We start from the raw sequence: 18,940 nt of genomic DNA, 5'->3' as shown, positions 1-18,940 counted from the left end.
GTTTCTTGGCGCAAGCTGCCAAAATCAGCCAAAAATAATCACTAAGAACCACAGCTGCAACACAGAAAAAGAGGCGAACCGCAACATCAAAATTAACCTCTTAGGAACCAAGAGGGGGGAGTGATCCAGATCTAAGGGGAAAGATGATAATCTTTCCAAGCTTTCAAATGAGATTTCACAGTAGAAATAACAGATTTCAAACTGTTGGCTGGATCCGGATTTGTCCCATCATGAACCAGCGTGTTCCTTGCTAACCAAATGTGATCAAGAGAGACCAAAGCCGAAATTTGGAAGAATAAAACCTTGCTTTTTGGGATTCCCAAGAAAGCACAAGGTCTGAGCAAGGCTTTGGACCATTCTTCAATTGGTAAGCTGGCAAAAACCTAAGTATTGATAGGCCAAAAGGTATTTCTCCAGATTGCTTTGGCAAAGGGACAGTCAATAAAAAGATGTTGAAGGTCCTCTACTTCCAAACAGTTGTTGAAGAAACTTTCTCTAACTCAATCATGTTAAATTAATAGACCGAGTTAAAAAGGAGAAAAACTGTTCTTAAGCTAATGTTCACAGTGCGTGACAACTCCTTTGCTCAATCCATGTGTTCTTTCTTTGTTTAATAGATTCTTATTCATAATGTTAATAATAACAACAACAACAAAAAACGTTTACGGTTTTTGTTTATGCATTTCTCTTTCATAAAAACTACAATCTTCCTTCACTTTCCCAGAAGTTCAAATGATGGGAGGGGTAGCTCCCCATTCAGGTGGGCTTTATCGCACCCAGAAAAATGCTTTGTCCTCTAAAATTGGCACAAGATTCTCTCCATTTCAAGTGAAATGAAAAGAAACCATTTCATTGTCGATATTAGATTTCACAGTATCTAACGAAACGTTATATGTTGCTTACGTTACCACGTCATTAAAAAATTTTAAATGATATGCCATTATATACACTATTAGATACAATAAAATCTAATCTAATCCATGAAATGATTCCTCTCCATTTCACTTAAAATGAAGAGGATCCTAAATTGGATCGGGTACTCCATCTCTCGTCTCTCAAAAGAGTTATTTTTCACCTAACATCCTGGCCAAGGAGTAAGATCAGCCTTCAAATATTCTGCAGATTCTGATCCTTCAGTGTTGAGCTTTTATCGATTGCATCCTAACCTGATAAAAAATAATATCACCTATTTGCACACCCCATTTTGATCCATACACCCCAACATTTATATATACATTTAGTTGAGACCTCTAATACAGAGAGTTGAGACAAAAGTGGAGCACTAAAAGCACTCTCTCAGATAATTCACAGTTTTGAGAACGCGGAAAACATGTAAATATATGTAGTACTTTGTTCTTGAGTAGTTGGTTGAATATAATTTGGACGTAATATGTTGTTTCCAGACTTCAAATGGATACTATAAAGCATTGCATATGTTGTTTTAAGCTGTAAAAGGATCGAACAGATATATTAAGAATAAAAATAAACTTGGAAAAATGCTTGCTGGGCTATGGTTATCAGTAAGAACCTCTCTACATGAAATTTTCTTGCTTTTTTTTTTTTTGGTAGCAGATGAGTTAACAATCCATGAGCATCCGACCACCTAATATAAATCCCATCTAAATCAAAGAATTGAGGCCACTTCAACAACCAACAAATACCTCTCATTCTGGCTAACCTGAAGAGGTGCGAAGAGGTGCTTTCCCAGGAACAAGTACAGCTTCATTACTTGTAGCCTTTTTTGCAGCAAGTTCCTCTAAGCGTTTCCACGTGGCTTCACGTCTTGCTTTGATCTCAACTTCCTTCAATTCATCTTCCTGGAACTTTAGTAAGCATTCCTTAAACAACTCAGGATCAAGATCATAGAAAATCTTGCGGACATTTGAGGTCAGACCATGCACAGCCTGATTCCAATGATTTCTAGCATTTTTCTCCAAGGCAGGAAAGATAATGGGCAGAATGACCTTGCGATTTTGTTTGATTAAGTTCTCAATGTGATCATTGCTCCACATGAACAAAGCTCTCTCTGCCACCTGAGGAAAGAAGAATCAATAGCATTATGTGAGATTCTTGTACCAGGAATTGGACTGGAAGTTACACTCCCTCAAAAAAGCAAATACAAGAAAAGAAACAAGACAATCGAATGTCAATGAGCTCTCTCTGACGAAGCATGGATTCTTTCAAATAGTAGTAGTATCCAAAAGTACCGATACTTTAAACTGGTAATTGTATCCGAATTGGATATGCATCTGAGACAGATACTCCCGGTTGTGTATTTTTTAATGCTATGCAAGATTTTTCTTTGTATATCTGATCAATACAAATAGCCATTTATTCTCCTTTCTTGATCTAAACAAACCTACCAATAGCAGAATTGCTTAACAAAAAAAATCACAATGCATTAAGTCTTTTTTTTTTTTTTTTGTAAGTATTCATCAAGTCTTTTAAGTCTGTCGAGCGTCTGCTGAAAATACCATACAGTCTTTTGGATCTTAAATCAAAGGTCAAAAAATGCAGATGATTGGGGAAAGATCAAAATCTCTTTCAATCAACAATCACTTATGCAACATTTGGACTCTTAACTTCAAGAACTTGTTCCGATTTTAACAGCATCATGAAATCACCAACATTTCAATAATATCGTAACATGGGTACATTATGATAAAATCAGGTTAACAGCATTGAGTTCGCCCATGATATAAATCAATGTAAAAACAAATGCTGAAATATTGATTAGGAGCCAAAGCTGTAATTGCTGGGAAACAGATATCAAACAAGTTAAAACCAGCACTAAATGAAAAAGTAAACACTACTTTCTGTTCACTAGGTACGCTAACTACCACACTTCTTTTACATAATGTACAAAATTTTTCAATTCCTGGAATCAACTACAAATATACCGTGGCTGCTTAACATCAAAGCATTCCTACATACACCAAACTGAAATCTCCAACAAAATTCAAAATTATTTCTGAACCTCTAACAAGATTTCAAGAAACAAAGACAGTGCTAAAACCCAGGCTCTGTTACAGCTTATAATACAGATTTCCACTCTTCTTGTTACAGCACAAACTTAAGCATACATGATGCACCAACACAAATGGCCTCTAAAGCCGTATCAAAAGATTTAGCTTTTAAATATTCCAAGAGATGAAGATCCAATATATGTATGGGAATAAAGAAAGAGAACCATAACAAATCTATTGGGCCAACCAGACCATCAGTCAACAGAGACTTTCACGAAGATTTTCTGTTCTTTTCTAGGTGGACACCTCTGTCTAATCCTGACCTTGAAAGTCCACTTTGTAGTAGAACTATTTACCTATGCAGGCTTTACAGTCCAGATCTCCCAATTGCATCAACATTAGTTTCTCATAAAAGCTGAACACGCTTCGTTATTCCAGACAGAAAAATCTAATATTAAATTGAGAAAGAAGGTAAGTTACACACAAAAGTGAAAAACAAACTGCAGGTAGTCAGGAACTAAAGCTTAGAGGACTTGATCAGCATATCAACACTTAACGGTGGACAACACAAAATAAGTAACTGCAGTGATCCCAACTCCACATGTTACACGCATGGAAACATAAGCGATAATGATCAATTCACTGTATAGAAAATGGCAGAAACACGAAAGAACAATTTGAATTAATGATACTTCTAAACTTAACCGGAGATGGAGAAAAAACTATAACAGAAAATTTAGGTTTGATGCAGAATAAAAGGTTGAATGGAATAAATCACGCTCTCGATAAAAAGCAGAACTCTTCCCATTAGCTTTAAAATAAGTGCAGATCTTGAATATCATGCAGGTTTTCAAATATGAATCACGTTTCAGAGAAGAGAGTGCAGTTTGCACAGAAATGAATGAACAAAAGCGAACGCTCAGAGAGAGAGAGAGAGAGAGAGAGAAAGAATAACTAAATTAAAGCGGGATCAAACTTGCTACCTGAAAGTGCGGACTGTTCAAGCATCGAGCAATCTGGCGAAACAAGGGCACCACACAGCGCTGAAATTCTGGTGGTTGAGTTGCTTCTAAGACTTCTTCCAATTCAGCTAGGAACATGACTTCTTTTGAACTATTTGTGATTGGCCAGTACTTCAATAAACCCCTTATGACAGTATCAGCGAGCTTGCAATCTTTCTCCACAAATTGCGTAATGCAGTAACATAGCTGCTGATGGTACATTGCTAAGCATCTTGGTTTGTGCAAGGGGATCAGTGCCCGAACAAGGAACAATTTATGTTCTTCTTTCAGTGGCAAAGCAAACCCATTAATAATACTTCCCAAAATGTCTAGAAGCTCAGCTATCCCGTTATGCTTCTCTGTCTCAAAAATAAACCGATAAAATATGTTGTTGATAGCTTTCCTGATAAAAGGGCGATTTACCATAAATTTGCCATAGATACGGTGCAGAATTGTTTTCAAGTATTCCCTTTCTCTAGGATCTTCGGAGTCAAATAGATCCATCAACTTCAGAATAAAGGAATGATCAATGTATCTTTTGGCTGATTTTGCATCCAGCTCAGTTGATGCAACAAACCTCAACAAAATCTCATACACCATTTGCAAGTGAGGCCATGCAGGATCTATCGAAGGCTCCTCCTCTTCCAAATCAAAGGCTTCTATAACTTTGCTCTCATGTGGTTGAGGAGTGAGTGTCCTAAATAAATTCACAGATACCATTTTTATAACTTCTTGTATCACGACTTCTGTAAATTTGCCATTCACTGAAGTCACATAATCCACAAGCTCCAACAATGTTTGTCGCTTGGTTTCCTTTTCTTTGATATGCTTTGTTGCGTCAGTGAAGTCAAATGTGGCACAGCACAAGTTCAGCTTTTTTATGAATAAGCTCTGCTTCTCAGAGCTCGGAACATCCCTGAATCCAGGCAATGCTTCATAAAAAGACAAAGAATTCCCATTCGCCTTTGGATTAGCACCTCGTGCATACTTATCATAATATGGGCCAACATCTGAAGCATAATTAGGGGCCGTATGGGATACAATCAAATTTCCAGACTTGCTAGTCCCTAAATCACTGCTTCTTGAACTGGTAGACGCAATTGAAAACGTTGTATGGCTTCCACCGTGTTCACGATTTTCAGCAGTCTTAGACGACTTCCGAGGAAGCTTACTAAGTATCTTGTGCAACATAATTCACATAAATAAAATACAATGCCAACGTCTAAAAACCAGAACGATATTGCCAAAAGCTTCACAGACCCAGTGCGACAATAATCCCAAAACCTTCACTCATCAACCAAAAAACTGAGAAGAACAAAGGGGGCCAAACCCCCTTCTCATATGAAAGTAAAATCAAACCCTGATTTCTCCAATCTCAGAAATTCAACCGAAAGACCATCATTCAGCTTTATGCCCTCATAAAAAATCTGCAATTTCCCTCCCTTTCACCAAAACCCACTACAAAAAAAGAAAAGAAAAGAAAAGAGAGCAACCTTTCTATATAACTTGAAGAACCCAGATGCCCAAAGCCACTATTAAACCTAAGATCAGCAGCAACTTTCTACAATTAATTCACAAACCCACTTTTCTTCTCTGTTTTCCAACTTGAAAAGCAAGAAACGCAACAAGAATATTCAGCAGATTTTCTTTTCCCGAAACAATTCGCACCTATAAGCATATACGATTTAAACAAACCAAAATCAAAGATTGGGATGCTAGTGATAAAAAAGGAAAAAGAACACATGCAAGCAAAGGATAGCGAGAGTTTGAATAAATCGAAAACAAGAGAAACCCAGATGAGAAATGTGACAAATGATAAAAAGAAAGGTTCTTGATAACACTCACACAGATAGAGAGAGAGAGAGAGAGAAAGGGCTCGGCGTTGCTCTGGCTGTTGTTTGCTGACTGAGAAAATCTTTTCTACTACTTTCGCGTGAGTCCGTCGTGTTGGCTTTCCTCGAATTCTAGTCAAATCTTTGCCATTCTACTTTACTTCATTCAGGGGCTGCTCGAGACTTTAAATTCAAGTCAAAAAAACAAAACGGTCAGTGAAAAACCAATGCCTGAGAGCCAGAGAGCTTGTCTGACGATTACATTTTATATTGGACTTGCTTGATATTAGACGCAACGACATCGTTTTTAATGCTTTTTTCTTTTCTTTTTTTTTTTAAAAAAAAAAAAAAAAAATAGGTGTTTTATTTTTATCTACTATTAAAATTCATAAATTGATTCTATTACTCAAAACAAATCTAGAACGATTATTTATACGAAAATAAATATATACGAAATTTATATTTATTTGAACATTAACAAGAGATCCTATATATATACACGAAAATTTACCAATATAAATAAAGAGCCTGGGCTATTAGTTTCCTACTCAAGGAAACTTCCTCTTTCCTTTTTCCTAGTCTCTCAATTTTCCTTTACCGAGTTGGGGAACTTACTAGGAATAGGTAGTCTTGCCCTTTTGCTATTTATGAACCGTCTCACCTCTCCTTATCACCCCATTTGATAGGCTATACTGTCTACTTAAACTTAATTACGAGATTTCAAGCGAAATTATTTTGTATTATAAATTTTATTTTGTTGTATTTAAGGGTGTATATTTTGTAATATGATAAACATACAGACACATCATATAAAAATTTTAAAGGGCGTGGCATCATCATATATATTATTATTAAAGGAAAATGATAAAATATCATTAATCATGAATAAAATCTTGCTCAACAAGTACAATACTCTGAATAAAGGAAGGACATTCCTCTATCCAAACCTGGTCTAACTACTCCAGTAGGAACCCCCTCGTCGCATAGCTAACACAACTATCGAAAAATCACCCTCAATAATCGCTTGATGAATGTCCAGATAACAACAAAATTGCACAACATGCCATGCACCCATTGTCTCTGCTAAAGTCGGATCTACTATATAAGGAGTCACCATCCCTAGGGTTGCCAAAACAGTACTATCCCACTCCCATCTTTTTGTGTGGCACATCCAACAAAGCATCCCAATTCAATTTTAACCACCCTTTTATTCTAAGTATCAAAATGCTGCTCCTGCCCATTACACTATCAAATATGGCAACATATTTCACACGTGTTTATCATGGTGGGATGACGCACATTTTGGCCTCTATAAATCTATAAATCGTAAGGCATATCTTATAGATGTTCTGTTATATTCTCATTTTCGTTCATTTAGCTAAATAAAAGATTGACTTGCTTGGCACTTTGAACACGTTTAAGACTATCACGCTTTTGTCATTACTATTTTGTGCACATGGAATACAAGATGCATCCATGACTTTTGTAGGATAAAAAATGACTATTGCACAACAGTTGTGCAAGGTCTTAGAGACATAGAATGAGTCCCATGACAAACGATTATTATACCAGAGGTTTTGACCTTTATCTTCGCCGTGCAAGGACCATTCCAGCCTTCTTTGTGGGAATGTAGAACATGTGAAAAAGTGTTGAAAATTCAGAAGGTGAAGGAAGCGTGATGCTAGCATGAGCTCTTTGTCCAAGTCGTCGTAATTTCTTCTTTCTATTTTGAGTCACCGTGAAGATGGGAGTTTAATTTATGCTGTTTTGGTTGAGACTTGAGACCGATCGTTGAACTTATTCTATTATTGACTTTTAACAAAAAAAATAAAAATCAAAGCGAAATCTACTGAATAAATGGAACGTTGAAGATAGATCAAGTACATCGAGTCTCTAGGTGTTTATCTCTGTTCAGCTACTCTCCAAACACACTCAGGTGAACATAGGCAAGATCGAGCCTATTTTTGGGCGATTGGGAGGCTATGGCCCCCTCTCTGCCCCTGATATGTCCCCAAACACAGGCATATGCGAAAATTATTTTGTGTTCAAGCAAGAATGAACTCTATAAACATTTGAATTGTCCCTTGCCTAAGCATTAGAACTTAGGCGTCTCCGTAGACAACTATGAAATTTTGTCAAAGCCATAAAAGAAAGGCGTACTAGGAAGGAAGAAAAGAAATCGTATTGTTCTAGACTTCTAGTGGGCAGGTGCTTGTTGGACCCGTGAAATTTGGCTTGTTCGATCATGTCTCGGTGCACTTTTCAAGACATTATTGTCCTCCAAATCCCACGGCTGATTTTGAAAACTTCAAAATGATTCCCTGAATACAAATACTGCATACAATGCAAAGTGGCCAAAACAAAAGCATATAAAGCAGCATTTAGGATGTCAAACCAATACAAATTCTATAATTATTTCCTTCTGCAATACTATTCTTATATAGAATAATATTTTTTTGTGGCTTGAGGCTGGTTTTCGGAGGTGCTGTAATATCTCATTATTCAATTGGGATCTATCCCACCTTCATGTCCCATGACATAGATTTCTAGTAATTTTGTTGTCCAGATTACTATCAATTTAGGCAGCAAATGTGATTATGTGAAAGACTATACGATCTACTTGTCCAAGCAGGTCTCGGGCAACCCACCCCTTTGCTTGGACAAATAGGCTCCTCTCTCTCACCTTTGCTGTCTTAGCAACCCGGGCAACAAATTGTTGGAAATCCACATCCTGTATCCTACGTGTAGCAAGACTAATAAGCCAAGATACCATCATAATGACCAATCATCTCAACCCAATTCAAACGGTCCACGATGCAGCATCCTATAAATTAACTAGGGCATACAAGCATATGTACCAAACATGATTCACGGAAAAGCACTTGTTAAATAACAACTGCAACCAGGGGATCACTGATTATTTTTTTACAAGCAGCCATGTTAATATTTGAGTTTAAATCATCATGCAGGTCAACCAGACGAATAAACAATATGATGGAACAAAAAAGATAAGTTCACGCAAGCTTAGAGAAGCAGTGAAATGTATCAGTCTGAGCCATAAGGGTTATCTACAAAATATAAATACAAAACCAAAAGAAAACATCCTTTAACTTTTTCTGGCAACTAAACATGTAGGACTCTCAGCTGTAAATGATTCATTACTGCTAACGTCCGTTAAGAATTCATTGCTGCTATAGATAATATAACCAGTACAAGAAAGATGTGATCAGCAATTTGAACACGAAAGATTGATAATAACTTCGCAAAAACTATAATTTCTGCTGGCAACAAAATTGCAGGATGCCAAGTGAATTTTGTCTTGCAGTAGAGAGAAGTTACCGAGGCTATTTACATCACAAACTATACTCGGCTTTGCTGTCAACAAAAGCTTGAATTGATGGTTCTCTTCCAAGAAAGTCTGACAGAAGTTCAACAGGTTCCTTGGCTCCTCCTGGGCCCAATACCTGCCAAAATATTAACAAAAAATTAATAATTAAAAAAAAACTAAGTTGACTTTAACAACTGTAATTTTCATTACAGACAGAAAGTAAGACAAGTGCGAACAGATACCATGCAATTCTTAGGAATACAAGGCAAGAATTGACACTAAAGTCGCACTTTCCAAGGATATTATTAACAAATGAATCCAATGGAATGTTTGACAATATTATAGCCAATGGGTGTTTGAGTTATTTGACTAATTTACCTTGTTCCTGAACTGCATGCCAACGTACTGGTTGGAAGGATTACCACTAAACTTTGAGGTGAATATATCAGCTGCAAAAACCTGCAGGCATATTTGAGGCATCATTAATGATTGTTAGATTCAAAACTAATGTGGACAGATCCTCCAAGCCAATCATTTTTCTAATTCTTGGGTATTAAGGATCACAGACAATGGCAACTGTGAATAGAGTAACTAAAACGTCAATAATTGGAAAACAAACATATGATCAATACAATTATAAAGGATATGTTGCTCCACAGTACATGACTGCAACAAGCGACTGTGATAAAAAGGAGATCCACACCTCACTCCAGATACGACTGTAACAAGCAGCTTCATAACCAATAGCAGTACGTGGAAAACATGAAGCTGGACTGGTTCCTTCCAACACTGGCAAACCTAACATCACCTGGAGGAACAAAAAAGGTTTTTATATATCCATAAATGCAACTTTATAAAGAATTAACGTAATAGTTGCTTACCTTTGGATGGAGATGCTTGAATAACTCAACAACGTCAATATTGTCAGCAGAATGTATGATTTGATCAAAAAGACCTGACGACACAAATACATAGTGAGTTACACTTGAGAGATTATCTGCAGAACCTAATTTGATCCCAAAGACCTGAGACACGAACACATATTGAGTTATACTAAAGATATTATCTGCAGAAACTAATCATTCATAATCTGTTATGTTTTACATTCTAAAATAATGTCCATTTCACAAGCAGGAAACCAAAACCTGCAGTTAGCCATTAGGAAACTTCCAGTCAGCAAGTCAAATAATAAGAGAACTTACAATAAAGTATTTCTTGCTTCAATTTAAGCGCAGAAAAGGAATGTCGCCATCTTTTGAGTGATTTACATATCTCATCCTTGATGGGCTTTGTGATATCCTTCAATCCAAATAAATAAATAAAAGTCTAGCTATATCAAAAAAAAAAAAAAAAGGACCACTTCGGAAAGAGAAAAAAGAAAAGAGGGGGGGGGGGGGGGGGGGGGGCGCAGATTAACAGTCCAAGTATTAACTATAAAGAATCAAAATCTTGTCAGAAGCATGTATCACCTGATGGAAACCAGATATCAACTTCAGAGCAAAGCTCTCATAACACCTAAAAATTCTCCAGAAGTTTTGAAAGGTGAGTTTGTGTTTTTTCTAATCAGAATATGAAACAACTTGATCCATTACTTACCAGTTTTCTAGCACCTGAGCAGGGATCTCCACGAAGTCAGGATCTACACGCAGCCCAGAAAATCTAGCAAATGTTGCACGATTGCAAATATGCTGGACCTAAAGTAATAAGAAAGACCATGTAAAGTATAGACAACATCATATTACAGTGGACATACAATTTATCATAATTGCTATAGAAACAAATGGTGTTACTTGTCAAGAGAATACACTAAGTGAAGAGACATTGAATGAAGTGGATCTTGCCATTAAGTAGTGTGGAAAAACCATCAAATAATAAAAGCTATATTACACAAAAGCAACCACAGTGCCTGCAGTCCAAAAAAAAATTGTCTTTTACAAAAATTGTTTAGGTTCCTTAGCCACTGAATGGGGGTTTCATTCCATTTATTAAAAGCGAAACATCCTTCAGAGAAAAGTCATCCAAAGCATAGAGAATAAACCAGTCTGCCATCACTGAGACCACCTTCTAGAATTTGTAACACCAAACAAGATACAGTACAGTATCAATACACTTTCTAACACTGACAAAGATAAAGTGAAGGAGAATGCAAGTTCTGATTCCAGATAAAGTGTAAGATCAAAGGAAACATACCACATGTCCAAATTCGTGGAAAAGATTAACCACTTCAGAGAATCGCAACAGCCCAGGATGACCACCAATGTCTTTTTCAAATTGAGAAATCAGTAGTGCCACTGCTACCTGGTTACAGAAAACCAAGATTTAATAATGTACTTAATGCAAATTCGTTTGTTCAGATAACAAGGTATGAAGCACAGGAATTCATAAGCATAAACACAAGATTTGGAAATTATTATAAAATATTAAAAAATGATGCTCATGGCAAAGATAAAACAGGCTCCACACGGGGTTATTTTATGAGTCCCCCGAAGAGAGAGAGTAGTAACTCAACAAGACGTTTAACCTATTCTTTGGCCACTCCAATTACTAGGCCAATATTTATGCCAAGTCATGCATATTTCTTTTCCAATATTGCCTCAAATCTACCTTAAAGCTAAGGAACACACAGATACATTCATCTGAATATGCATACGAAGACCACCAAATGCTAGAGGTTAAAGGAGCAAAATACATAAGTCAATCAACTGAACTCCTGTACAAGAATGAGGAAATATTTTGAGCACAAGGGCATGTGGTACTGCATGCAGCACACAACCTCTCATTAACAGGGAACCTTCCAATCTTGGTATATAGGGCAAATTAGAGAGTGAAACACTAGCCAGAATAAAATTGACCAATCATCAAGTGACCCCACAATGGAGAGAAGAAAATAGTTTGTAAAAGGACCAATATAGGAATTCCAAAATCCATATATTCTTGCAAATATTTACCTAAGATTGTATGTGTTTCAGAATTCAGACGACTAAAACTACTGTGCCAGTAAGGAGGAGTAACTTGGTAAAAAAGGCATGGAATTAATAGAAACATATGTGGTGGTAATGTCATTGTTGGTGGTGGCATTGGTGTCATCAGTGGCAGAGGAGGTGGACTAATGATTTTGGAGGTACATTTCTGGCAGTGGCGGCGCTGTCAGAAAGGTGATAGTAGTGAAGGAAATGAAAAATTAGTTTCTTAAGATGGTACTTTGCTTCCAAACTCTCAAAGCTTACTACTAAAAATGATTATTTTTCTTCAACAATGATTCATCATCTGATTCAAATTTTTCCAAACAGATGGAATGCATTGCATGACCAAATACTCAAGAGGAGCCTCAAGTCCGATTGAGCACCACAAGATTTGAACTACATAAATTACACAATTTCAATTTCCATGGATTCAAAGCAGAAATCTTAGGGTTGTAAAAATCACCTGCCGCGCACCATCTAATGATAATGCACCGTTTTGAAGAGCCACAACACAGGTATGACCATATTTTCCTTCCCTGTCCAAGTATACAGCATATGCCCATGTCTTTCAAACTCAAATAAGTAAATCAGAAATAGATCAAGAACTGAAAATGTTAAAAAGAAAAAGAGAAAAAGAGAAGAAGAAAGAAAGAAGAAGTAAAACCAAACCTTGTGTACATATCTAAATAGAAGTAACCCAAGAGTTCACCAGAACTTAAGTCAAAAACTGAGAAAACACGAACATCACCATGCCAAACCTCAGCACCTGAAATTTCCTCAAACCTTAAACCTGTGTGAAACAAAGACGAAGGGGTGAGTATCACTACTTATTACATCCGAAATGTACAAGTCAACTGGACATCATAAAGCATTCATGATGAGAATATTCTAAAGGCACTCGAAATCTCATCCAAAGTAAAAGTATATAATTACCAAAAAGGTCCTGGAAAATTTTGAAGACCCCAGATAAAACCAAATTGAAAGGAAAGTATTGCTTAAGAGCTCCAAAGTCAAGATCAAACTTCTGTTCTTCGACCCTCTTTATATAGTATAATAGATCCTCCATTCCAAACGGAATATCTCCTTCCTCTTTCTTCTGATAGCCATCACACAGAAAACCAATCAGACATGGAACAATCGTGGCAGATGAGTCATATAGCAAGCACATTCTATTCTAACCTTTAAGTATTCATACAAGAAAAAAAAAATTAAAAATCAAACCTTTAAGTCTTTCAAGATATTAAGTTCTCTAGTCGCCAAGTCAGTTAAATTGATGGAGATGTCCTCTAAGAACTCAAATACCTGGATACAATAGGAATATTCAAAGAAACTCAACACAAGCTTCATCTAAAGCAGGCCTCAGATAAAAATTGTCCATTATCACTTTAAGGAAAAGGAAACATTATATAAACCTTTGAGGGTGTCTTCGCCATTCTAAGATCCACAACATAGTCTGCATAGTTTGAATAGCCAAGTAACCGAGCATATTTATGGCGCAGTTGGACCTGAATCATAAGAAAAGGGCATTGATTTATAACATCGAAAGAAGTGTTAGAAGAAGGCAGAAAAACTCAAGCCTCAAGTAGAAATGCCTGCTCTATGATTTAAAACTTTTGAAGAAATGCCAACAAGAACCTCGTTTAGTTAAACAGTTGCCGCTGAGCACCAATAATTTGCATACAACAAAAAAGCTATTGCAGTTGCTTCTCACCAGCTGTTATACAACCTCTAATATGGATCATTTACCAAAAAGCCAATTAGCACTTTCACAATATTAGATTGCCTGGAGTTGCAAACCAACACCAAAACTTGAGGACCTGCTATTTAATTCATAGAATTTTTCTTCAAAACAAAAACAATATGTTGGTTTTTTAAGCAGCCCATGTGATATCTTTTAAATTTTATATATTCAACAAACGCTAATGGCAAATATTTTACAAGTCTTGGAAGACAAGGATTTTTTGTGCTGAAAGACAGGATTAAGTCACAAGAGATCTAAATATGGGCAACCAATAAAATCAACTTGCCGATTCCCTTTAAGAAAGTCAGAAAATTTTAATGATAAAATAAGGGCTTGGATTCAATTTTTTATATATTATAAACTTAAAACTGGTCTAATGGATTCATACCAAATTCTTTAAGACCGAAAGATTGGCTTCTCCACATCTCCTCCCATATGCCACAGCTACCATCTTCCTTGTCCTTCCTACCTTCACCAGCTCAAAATTGATATTGTTAACTAAATAAATACAGTCCCACTCCCAAACAAACAGGAAACAACTGCATCTAAAAGCAATTGCAAGCCAAAACAACAGAGCACAAAAAGAATGAATTTTCTTCCCGATATGACTGCCATAACTATGCATTTAATAAGCCAATGCATCTGAGACTTATTCAACCAGAATGCACCGCATGTACATGTTGTCCACTAAATGCATTCATTGATGCCATTAATGTATGCAGATTAATGTATCATACTAATTTTGCAGCAGCACAGGGCAGGATACAACTAATGAGCACAGAATGTCATACCTTGCAAAGTTCCAGCACTGCTGCAACAAAATTACTTCTTAGAGTGACCTTGAATTTACCATTTTCAGCTGTGTCTAAGCCCTGCCCAGGAACAAAGTCATTCCAGCAAAACAATACATTACACAGAAAATCCATTAAGTTTTTTAGCGACAAAGAAGAGACTATGCAATAATGAGCTTTCGTTTGCCCCTCTACATGGATATGGTTCACCTGTATTAAGATTTAATTTAAAAAATTGGGTTTTGCTCAGAAGAATGTCAACAACATTTCAATCATAGGTCAGTCTGAAACATGGCGAGGGCTTTGGCCCTTTGAGCATCAGCAAAACCAAACCATATTCCATGATTATTTAAGCATTTGGATCTTTCAATCTTCAGTTTGCCTTTTGTTTCTGCTGTAAGCATTCTCATATTATTTTTGTTAAGAAATTGCTTGTTCAACATTTTGATGTGTTATTTTATTATTATAAAATGAGCAATGCTATATACCACATTTTTATCTCACAATTATCCCACAATACTGATGTGTCATTTCCAACCAACCATTAGATTTGTTTTTTTTTTTAACAAAGATTGATCCAAGGGTTAATTGGACCTGCCACGTTAGCATTGTGGGATAAAAACGTAATTTATAGCATTACTCTTACAATATTGGATGGCATTTATATAATTGTACTATGTATGGCCATTATAAATAATACATGAGCAGGAGGAGAACCCTAATTTTCTAGTTTTCCCTTTTCAGACTCTTCTCTATCTTATTTTTCTCTTCTTTTTTTTTTTTTGGTATACTATTTCAACTAACATCTTCATGTGGTTGGTTTGGATCAGGAATAGTCCAGCATCACATGGTTAAACAACTTTTCAGGGTCTGGCCCTTATCAATTCCCCCCCCCCCCCAATGGAAGCAGCAGTATGTATCTAAGGTTATTAACAAATTCACCACGTACACTCATGCACCTAAAAACAAAATAACCCTGCCTGAAAAAGTATCTGGACAAAGGGAAGGGAGAAGAGTCTATTTATTAGTTCCCTAACTAAACTTGTAAAGTGGCACTCAAGAAAAATTCATCTGGAAAACAGAAGAGGAAAGTTAAAAATATCAAACCTTGAGGAAATCTGGCGGTAAACCAGCTAACTCAGCCTCACTGAAGAGAAGAAAAGGACTATCATCATTCAGATTTTTTATATATCGCAAGCTTAGCTCATCTATTTGATCTTTCAAGTGCTGCATTTGCTCTCTCTTGGCTACAGTAAGGTTCAAACCATTCCGCTCAAAGTCTCTTACCTGTCACTGATTAGAACAGAATCAACATCCAGATCTAACTTTTGATGCAAATTAATAAAATCCTTGAGATGCATCAAAAAACAGAGATATCAATGTGCATAAAGATGGCGCTCGTGTTCTATGGATGACATAGGGAAATATCCATTTCAGGCTAACATCAAGCAAGTACTTACTAATTGAGAAGCCCAAACAACTGTCACAAAATCAAAAAAATTGACCACCAAAAGTAATACACGTGCATTGAAGTGCAGGCACAAACACACAGGCTGAGTATATATACGTGTGTTTGTGTATAGGCCCTTACCAGTCTCTGAATGTAGTGTTTAGCTTCAGCACTCATCCACTCCCCCCTTGCAGCGATGGCTTTGACAACACGGTATACATCTTCACGCTTGCTGATCAGCTTGCATGAAATACCACAAATATTTCATTTCCATGCTGAGTAAACTAAATGAAAATAAAATCTTTATTTTTTTTCATATACACTACAAGGTTTAGTCGTTTCCTTTTAATTCGCAAATTATACATGAATCCAGTTGGTCATGAACCCATAACCAAATTCTCCACCCTAATAAGGTTTAGTCTTTTCTTTGACAATCTTCTGATGATATCACATTTCTAAACAGCTGAAGTTTAAGTATTTCAATTACAACTGCATTTTTTTTCCCGGCTAAGCATACATCACGTCGAATTTAAAAGCCCTAAATAGTGATTGCATCGTACCAATCCATTGGAGAGAGGGGAAAAAGGGAAGCAAGTACTTGAAATTAAATAAAAAAACTACATAAATAAAACCTGCAAACCAGAACATGACCATCTATTTTCCGCTCAGCTTCGGCACTCGCTTTGCGCACATCATCCGAAGTGGACACCAACTTCGGAAACACACAAGACTGTATCATTGGAAACAGTTGTGCCTCTAATTCTGCCAGAGGCGAAACAACGTTCGTGTACGTAACCTGCCGTTTTCAATTCAATATACATGAAAAGCAGCTCAAGAATAAGCATACGCATAGATGATAGATCGAAGCAATCACGGAATCAAAAGGCAACAAAAATGAGAAATTTGCCGAGCAATGAACTAGTCGATAGGATTTGATATCAGAAATGTGCAACAAGCTGTGAACTTGTCAATACCTTGTCGAGAGGAACAGAAGCAACTCTGTCATGAACCACTTTAGAGTTCGCAATGATTCGGTCAGCCAATCTGCGAATCTCCGACGCCGAGAGATTAGCACGAACACTAGACCCTGGAAGATCTGGAAGCAACCACAAATTGAAACATATATATGATACAAACACTAGATGTCACAAATGAAAAACGAACTAGACGAGATCGCGGAATAGTAAATGAACTGAATATATTTGAGCGGAAGTAGATAGGAGAGTGTGGTCAAGAGAGGGAACCTTTCTTCTTTGTCCTTTTCTTGTGGGAGTTGAAGGCGGAGACAACGAGGTTGACCGCGAGAGCGAGCAGTGCAGCTGTTCCGGTTAGAGCGAGTAGGTTTGTCCGGTCTCTCTTCTCCTCCGTGGCCATTTTCTTGCTCTTTCCTTCACCTTCCGTCATTTTCTCTTTCTCCCACTCTGCTTTCTCGCTCACCAAACGGCAATTAGGAGGGAATGCAATGCAATCGACGTTTTTAAAGCTACGCGGATCATTTTCAGTTTTTTTAAATTGGTGAAAAAATAGGGCCGCGAATTAGGGATTTTAAATATTTGGTTGGACAGGTAAGCCATCGTCGTTATTGTTGTCAGGTATCAAGACCAGCCCCCGCGTTGCGTTGAAAAAAGTGATTGATTGGATTTTGACGTAAGCCTGCTTTTCCTCGTGGGCCAAAAATTTGGAAATTAAAACATTTTTCGCATATAAATAATGAGTAATGATATTTAAATAATTAATCATTCTAATAAAATTAAATTATAATATTTAGCTTTATGAGATTCTAATAAAATGAAATTATAATATTTAGCATTACTCATAAATAATACCTATTTTTAAATTCAAATTTGTTGGGCTCTTCATAAATCTTGAGTGCAAGTAAGGGTAATGTTTTACACGACGCAAATTTAATATGAACTCAACACAAAATAAATTTGAATTAAGGGATTTAGTCTATTTAATTAAATGAGTTTGATTATGTTAACCTATATAATTTAATACATATGTTTCAACACGACCAAAATTCATATTTAGATCTCGTATTAGTTATCTATTTTTACTATTTTATTTAAATATTATTTTTAAAAAAATTATTAATACATATGTTTCAACACTACCAAAATTCATATCTCACACACACATACACTTTTACTATTTTATTTAAATATTATTTTTAAAAAAATTATTAATACATATGTTTCAACAACACTACCAAAATTCATATCACACACACACTTGGTGAGTTTTATTCAAATTGTTGAATTTGATGGAGCTCCCCCTTTACTGTTATTCTAGCATCTTCTGCTAACACACACACACTTACACTTGGTGGGTTTTATTCAAATTGTTGAATTTGATGGAGCTCCCCCTTTACTGCTATTCTAGCATCTTCTGCTAACACACACACACTTGGTGAGTTTTATTCAAATTGTTGAATTTGATGGAGCTCCCCCTTTATTGCTATTCTAGCATCTTCTGCTAACACACACACACGCTTGGTGAGTTTTATTCAAATTGTTGAATTTGATGGAGTTCCCCCTTTACTGCTATTCTAGCATCTTCTGCTAACAATTGTATCGAACACGACGAACAGTTACGAAGCCTTTTATTTACTGTTTGATCTGCCAACAAATTTCAATATTTTGTTCAAACAAATTAGAATGTCTAGTAATTCGTTGTTCAAATTACTCTTAATTTAGGCAATATATTATACAAAAACTCATATAAAATTTAATTATCCAAATAAATTTTGAATTATTTAGTCACTTATTTAGGCATATAAGTAGGCTCTTTCATATGTATTACTCAAATTACTAACAATTTTTTTTTTTTTTAAGAAAAAAGCTAAAAATCCCTATCAGTCAACACCTG

At 36.2% G+C, this 18,940-nt stretch overlaps 2 protein-coding genes across 2 annotated transcripts; both read right to left on the bottom strand.

The window, feature by feature from the left end:
- Nucleotides 1-1,542: 1,542 nt before the first annotated feature.
- Nucleotides 1,543-6,024, bottom strand: LOC133865337 (serine/threonine protein phosphatase 2A 57 kDa regulatory subunit B' theta isoform-like). Its single transcript, XM_062301732.1, has 3 exons — nt 5,815-6,024; nt 3,950-5,635; nt 1,543-2,033 (listed from the first exon to the last, which is right to left on the bottom strand). Exons 2-3 carry the CDS (start codon nt 5,156-5,158, stop codon nt 1,674-1,676), a joined length of 1,569 nt encoding a protein of 522 aa, XP_062157716.1. The 5' UTR covers nt 5,159-5,635; nt 5,815-6,024; the 3' UTR covers nt 1,543-1,673.
- A 2,806-nt stretch (nt 6,025-8,830) lies between these two features.
- On the bottom strand, nt 8,831-17,576 carry LOC133865328 (probable thimet oligopeptidase). The gene is made up of 20 exons (XM_062301719.1): nt 17,317-17,576; nt 17,047-17,168; nt 16,705-16,868; nt 16,214-16,304; nt 15,730-15,909; nt 14,623-14,703; nt 14,220-14,300; nt 13,503-13,595; nt 13,312-13,392; nt 13,024-13,186; nt 12,760-12,880; nt 12,554-12,626; nt 11,318-11,425; nt 10,724-10,821; nt 10,597-10,642; nt 10,330-10,426; nt 10,009-10,082; nt 9,831-9,935; nt 9,506-9,586; nt 8,831-9,263 (listed from the first exon to the last, which is right to left on the bottom strand). The coding sequence occupies exons 1-20, from the start codon at nt 17,474-17,476 to the stop codon at nt 9,153-9,155; spliced, it is 2,130 nt and encodes a 709-aa protein (XP_062157703.1). The 5' UTR covers nt 17,477-17,576; the 3' UTR covers nt 8,831-9,152.
- Nucleotides 17,577-18,940: the final 1,364 nt, after the last annotated feature.

Source organism: Alnus glutinosa, chromosome 1 (assembly GCF_958979055.1).
Source record: "Alnus glutinosa chromosome 1, dhAlnGlut1.1, whole genome shotgun sequence".
Lineage (NCBI taxonomy): Eukaryota > Viridiplantae > Streptophyta > Magnoliopsida > Fagales > Betulaceae > Alnus > Alnus glutinosa.
The sequence above is the reverse complement of the archived record's forward strand: the minus strand, read 5'-3'. Positions and strand labels throughout refer to the sequence as shown.